The following is a 6,907-nucleotide window of genomic DNA, read 5'->3' as shown; positions in this document are numbered from 1 at the left end:
TATATATATATATATATATATATATATGTGTGTGTGTGTGTGTGTGTGTGTGTATATATATGTGTGTGTATGTTTATATAAATGTATATAATTGGACTTGTGGTACATTTTCCTAACGATAAAAACGAGGTTTATTGCACATGCAGTTCCAACTAATGCACAAAAGAGGGCGCTGTTCTCCATGAAATGGTTTATCATCCACCTTTTAACGGTTTTAAATGTTATCTTGACCCTCGCAAGGTTAGATTTAGTGTATTATGTCGAATAATTTTAGGAAATGGCATATAATATCAATCTGATGGATGTAAGGTACCAATACTTGCCATTATAAGAACAAAATGTACATTGTAGTGTTTATAATTTTACATTTTCAACAGAAATATCTATGATTTTAAAGATTTTATTTTGATGACGATGTTTAAGGCCTGGAAATCACAATTTGAATTTTCCCTGATACATCCAGGTTTCCCTTGACTGAAATTTTAACAAAAAAAAATCTAAAGAATGAAAGAACACGACAGTATGTGGAAACAAATGTTTATTTCCTTAAAATATCAGTATGAACTAATGTGACAGCAGTACACCCTACACATACATTCTATTTAACGTCTTTATTTACACTTTTTCCTTTTTATAAAAGTATACAAACTAACATAGAAAGACCTCTCAGTCTGAGGATATAAGACCGGAGAGGGGGAAAAAAGACCCTGACCCCACAAACATGACTACTCATGTCTTTTAAATCTTCAGATTTAAAAGACCAGAGAATATACTAACATGCATCCATCTTTGATCTCTACTCTAAAACCTGTCAATCAGTCCGTGAGATGTCACTTCCTGTGCAGTATGGTGGTAATATAGAGGGGTCGTGAGTCAGATATAATACAGTTTTCATGTAGCAACAGATTAGAAACACCAGCTCAATAAAACATGGGGCTTGTACATAAACACAGAAATGGACATCACATACACTCGAGAGTCTCAGACATGCGTTAACTGCATATAAAACAGCCACGTGTTCCCATCAAACAACCACACACTAATTAAAAGGCTTTGGTTCATCAAACCAGTTTTAAAGCTATGGGGTGGATTAGCTCTATCGTAATGGATGACCCAGACCACAACTGCTGAAAGTACGCAAGAACCTACAAAATCACATGGCCGCAAACCAGACAGAATGTGATCCGGCTTTCTCAAAAAGAGACTATGCTGCATATGTGAGTCCGGACAGCAAGGTGGGATACAATACCTTAATTCTTCAGTTTTACATCACACAGACACGTGCATACACAAAAAGTCAAGGCACATTCAAAACACAGAATACGACATGCACACTGCCTCTTGTGTGATTCGCTGCCCTGCGGTTTCTACTGAAGCCGAGTTGATGCATCAGAACGGGAAATATCAAACACAGTGTTTCAATGTGATCGGGCAAAAACAAAGTCCTCTCTGTTAATTAAATGAGCAGTTCCACAGTAATTCAATGAGTTTAGCTAAAACAGAGAAAGAGGCCTTTCTGGGCTAGATGAAACTACAGGCAGAGTGTTACACAAACATAATTATAACTCTGTCAATAGTTGTTTGAAGGCGCATCAAAAGCACTTGAACATATGAGAAATGCCATAAATATATGAATGTCATTGCATTAAATATCAGAATATCAAACTAAGAGGCACTTTAGAACAAAGTAAATGGTAAAGCACAATATATTTTACAAAAACATTTGTTGATAGGTATATTGTTAGGTTAAAAAAAAAAGTAGGGCTGTCGTTTGATTAAGAATTAATCAAAATGAATTTGATCATGATTTTTCAATGAATTGAGGTAGATACAAGTAATTGTTTCTACCTTCCAAAATTTTCGGGTCCGTGCATTTTATTTATTTATTTTTTGAAAGAAATTAATACTTAAATTCAACAAAGATGCTTTAAATTGAAAAAGTCACAGTAAAGAAATGTATAATGTTACAAAAGATATCATTTCAAATGCTGTTTCTATTCCTTATCCTTCTATTCCAAAATTGTAACAATATTAAGCAGCATAACTGTTTTCACCATTGATAGTTGAGAGAAATGTTTCTTGAACACCAATCAGCATATGTCACTGATTTCTGAAGGATCATGTGACACTGAAGACTGGAGTAATGGCTGCTGGAAATTAAGCTTTGCCATTGCGGAAATAAATTACATTTTAAAATATATTTAAAAAGAAATCACTGATTATATTAAATATATTAACATATTAAAATATTTTTTAATATGCATATTTTAACATATATTTACAAATTACTTTAATTCGTTATAATAATAATAATTCACAATATTACTATTTTTACTGTATTTCTAATCAAATAAAACGCCTTGGTGAGCATAAGAAAAAGCCCCAAAATGCTTTAAATCAGTTTAAAACTGAAAATATTTGTGCATTAATTTGCAATCATTTTTAGATAACTATTAAAAATAACTAACATTAATCAACAATTATTATACGTTAATAATTATTCATCAATCATTAATCACATAATTTCCAAATTAACATGAAACTGTCAGCCATATTTTCAAAAACTGCCATGGAAAGTGAAGTTAGTTCTGTGAAAATCTCTACCATCATTTTTCTGCAGATGCCACCAGCTTTGATATTTCATTCTCTAATACAATAACATTCAGACATTTTAAAACTGTTGTTTTCAGTGTTCAAACACTTCTTGTGGCCACTGTATTTTTAAGTCATGGTTCTAGTTAGGGATCACAGTGCATTTTGGGAGCCTGATAAAACAGGTGTGGAGTGATAATGTCATTACTATTACACACCTCAACAACACACATACACACACACACACAGTGGTCATGGGTAGATATGCTGCTTACTAATCTCTATCCCAGCAGCAGATCAATAACACACGTTTGTCCTGGATGAATCAATGCGCTAAAGCATCTAACACACTCTCTCACACTAACTGGGGAGTACAAAGGAGCCAAAATGTATTGAATGTATGAAAAGGCACAAGGTATTGCTAATTATATAAAAACATGCGTGAATTACCACTGCCACTGATCTTGACTCGCAGAGAAAGACGTTAAAAAGACAACACGCGATTTATGAGGTCTTTCTCTGCACGCCACTACAGCTTTACAGCCACTTACACAATGATCTGTTAAAAATAGATTTTATTTTTGAACAAGTGTTTGATTTGTTGCAACAACCGTGTAAAAACAATGCTTAAAATTAACAGTTTAAAGAAACGAGACAGAGTAAAAGCTCAAGTTATACCACACTCACACACACTCGAACGTCCTCAAATAAGTGCTTTCTTGAGAGATGAAATCAGGTATTTGGATTCATAAGACTGTATAAGTACCTTTCTTCACTGGCATTCAAATAGTGCATATGAAAATCAGTATTTAACTGCATTTGTGATTTTCTGTGGAAGAAAATGTATAAGGTGGGGGGATTCAAGGGGCCATGACTCTTGAAGTCACCAAAAGAGTCAAAGATTCAAAACATGAGAATCAATTTAGAGAGTCAGAATGAAAGATTCAGATAATCATGACAGTCTGATAGCAGCAGGAATGGTTCCCCCTCCCCAGTGGGGCGAGGATAAGGGGTTGTGTCGCATAGGACATGCAAAGTTGGCATTGTTACCAGCCAATAAGGTTGGCTTTGGCCTTCTCGGTGAGCTTGCGGACTCTCCCTTTGCTTGACGTGCCGAAAGTAATCGAGGCATCCTCAAACAAAAGCTGTCTTTGCTCTTCCTCAGAGTCTTCTTCGTTATAAAAAGCTGTCCTTCGGCCTTGGTTACGCGTTCTCATCTGCCCTTTCGAGCTACCATCCTCTCCCATATAAATGTCAGGCTCCTCCCTTTGGGCGGGGCCTGGCGTAGGGGGTGTGGTTTCTTCGTTGCCACGCCGACTGCTCCTTCTGAGAGCTTTGGGGCTTGAAGGAGCTGGGGTATCCGGTGTCCTGATGACTCGTGGTCTACCTTGTGGTTTGGGACACTCTGGAGTCACTATCCCTGAATCTGAAAGACTACTGTCCAGGGCTGTAGAAGAAGCCCCACCCTCATCACCAGTAGACAGAAGAAGCTCCTCCTCATGGGATGAGCTTCTTCGTAGGGACTCCAGCTCTTTCTTGCTTTTCCTCCCTCTCTTTTTTCCAGAGGCCTGGGGCAGTGGGGGTGGCGGTACCGCTACTGGCGTTCGTATTTGTGCGTCTAATCTGGGTCGGCCCCGGCCTCTTCGTACCACTCCCAGAGTCACTTGACTATGACCATTCAAATGCAAACTGTTTTGAGGAGAAGAGTCGTGATCGACTGAACATAAGAGAGAATGAGAATATAAGTACAGATGAAACATTCACATATATGCATTCAACAGATGCTTCTTTTTTTTTTCAAAGTGGCTAATAATGCATTACAATTTTTTTTTAATCAGCATGTGTGTTCCCTGGTAATCAAACCCATGGTGACCCATGGAAAGATCCACAGATTTATATAGACTTCACATAGCTGTAATTCAACACGTCACATCAATTGTAGTAAATTTATTTCTGACTAATTTTATTATGCTTTTAGCCATGATTAAGTGTGTAATACTCTAATAGCATTTTATCACATCTAAATCTGCAAAATTCTAAAGATTATCCCTTAAATAATTATAATTAGAAAAAAAGGTTAAATCATTTCAGAACGTTTAAATCTATTCTCAGTTCAGTTTAAAATGTTTTACCACATTTAAATCTAGAAAAATCTACAGATTGTCCCCAACATCAGTGCAGAAAAAATATAGATATAATAAAAAAAGTAGAAATCAAAACACACACACACAAAAAAGTTTAAAACATTACAAACGTTTAAATCTGCAAAAGTAAATTTCAGGGGGAGAAAATTATGCAGGAGTACTTTGAGTTCAGTTTAACACATGACCATTAACCATAACCATTCAATGATTTTCCACCAAATCAATGCAGAAAATGAAAAAAAAAAACAATTCAGAAAAAAAATTATTTACAGGAGCAATCTCAGCAATTTTAACAATATTTACTGTTTAAATCAGCAAAAATACACAGATTTTCCACAAAACCAGTGTAAAAGGAAGTTTTAAATCCATTTAGGAAAAAGTTTTAATGAGCAGGAAAAAAGGTGATTACTTTGAGCCTACAGGAACTACACTGTGTGTGCACTGAAGGTTTCCAGGAAACATTCAAAAATCCTCTTTCCCGTAATAACATCAGCTTTTCACAACAAATACTTATCATCTATTACTGACCTGGTGTGAGTTTTACAGGTGTCCGAAGTTTCCTGCGAGACTCTCTGGACCCGCCTTCATTTGTGTGGGGAACTGCAGAGCTCTCAGTTTCCCTGGAGGCGCCAATGGAGTGAGAGTTCTGTGTGCGCAGGACTCTAGAAGAGGGCTCTGCTGTCTTACTGTGGCTGGGTGGAGGGGGAGGAGCTGACTGTGTAGAAGGTGCATCTGTGAGTTGGGTTCCAAAGCGGGCCGAGCTTCGTGTCCGACCGGGGACAACCGGAGGCTCAGCCTTGCCGTTGATCTGTCGATGTGTTTGCCGTAAAGAAGCAGCCCGGGAAGGTCCAGCGGGAGTGGGCGGAGCTGCATTGTCCGATCGAGGAGGAGCGCGAGACGAAACCCGACGCTTCCTTTCTGGACTACAAATCAGAAAAGAAGAAAATGTGTAGGCAACATTTAGAACCAGTGACCAATTCTAGAACATAATGTTCTGCAATGACCAATCAGATACGGTTTGTACCTAGAGGCGGAGCTTGAAGGTGAAGAGCTCCTCCTCCTCTTCACAGACTGTCTGGTCAAGCGCTCGGTGTGCTGCCGCTGACGGGTGAATCGCTCACTGTGCAGACTTTGAGCAGCTTTAAAATGGGTCAGGATTGAACTGATATGCTCTTCAAACAGAGCAGACAATCGCAGACTCATGCTGTAGATCTGCATACACAAAAACACACATGTATTAAATAAACTAGATGAACTGGTTCGGCTACAGCATTACAACATGTCTGTTTTTAAAATGAAAAGGTAATAATTGGACATGATCTCATACCCTGGACTTTTTACTGGGTGTATAGGCTTTGGAGTTGCTGAAGATGAGACGTATATCTTTACAAAGATCCACGGGAGTGTCGTACTCTCCTTCTAACAGGCGGTTCAAGACAGTCCCAAAGTCCATAGGAGTGTCCACAATGTCCAAGTAGTCCTGAGAGAGGTATTTTTGATGAACAGGGCATATAAGTAGACAGTGCACTGCAAAAAATTATTTTCTTAATCAGTAATTTTGTTTTGTTTTCCAGTACAAATACCCAAACATCCTTTAAACAAGATTTACACTACCGGTAAAAAGGTTGGGGTCTCTTATGCTTACCAAAGTAATTTGATAAAAAAAAGTAATATTGTGATTTTTTTTTTAACAATTTAAAATAACTGCTTTAATTTTTTTATATTTTACAATTTAATTGATTCCTGTGATGACAAAGTTGGCATTTCAGCAGACATTACTCCAGTCATCAGTATCACATGATCCTTTGGAAATCATTCTAATATGCTGATTTGGTGCTTAAGAAAAAAATCTTATTATTATCAAGGCTAAAAAATGACTTTACTGTCACTTTTAATGAATTTAAAGCATGCTTGCTGAATCTTACTGACCCCAAACCTTTAAATGGTAGTTTATATAAAATTATCACAAAAAGATAAGATAAGAAGAGAATATAACGTAAGTTTATTTTTCCTACCCATTTGACAAATTGTTGTTTTTCTGGTTTGTGATTTTGTGACAATCATCTAGTTACTTATTTATCTTGATTCAAGCATGTATAGGTATTTTTACTGGAAAATAAGACAAAACATAATTAAAAAAAAGATTTCTGCAGTGTGTGTATGTGTGTGTG

At 36.9% G+C, this 6,907-nt stretch overlaps 1 protein-coding gene across 1 annotated transcript in view; it reads right to left on the bottom strand.

Annotated features, from left to right (window-relative positions):
• Positions 1–3,002: 3,002 nt before the first annotated feature.
• Positions 3,003–6,907, bottom strand: part of LOC107656532 (PH-interacting protein-like) — a gene marked incomplete at its 5' end in the record, with an annotated part of 33,981 nt that continues 30,076 nt past the window's right edge. Inside the window, 4 exons of the mRNA XM_016444415.1 lie at positions 3,003–4,312; positions 5,262–5,659; positions 5,761–5,948; positions 6,064–6,216. Of these exons, the coding sequence (XP_016299901.1) occupies positions 3,639–4,312; positions 5,262–5,659; positions 5,761–5,948; positions 6,064–6,216 (1,413 nt within the window). The remainder of the gene's footprint in view (positions 4,313–5,261; positions 5,660–5,760; positions 5,949–6,063; positions 6,217–6,907) is intronic.

This window comes from Sinocyclocheilus anshuiensis, unplaced genomic scaffold (genome assembly GCF_001515605.1).
Source record: "Sinocyclocheilus anshuiensis isolate Anshui unplaced genomic scaffold, SAMN03320099.WGS_v1.1 scaffold1639, whole genome shotgun sequence".
Taxonomy (NCBI): Eukaryota; Metazoa; Chordata; class Actinopteri; order Cypriniformes; family Cyprinidae; genus Sinocyclocheilus; species Sinocyclocheilus anshuiensis.
The sequence above is the reverse complement of the archived record's forward strand: the minus strand, read 5'-3'. Positions and strand labels throughout refer to the sequence as shown.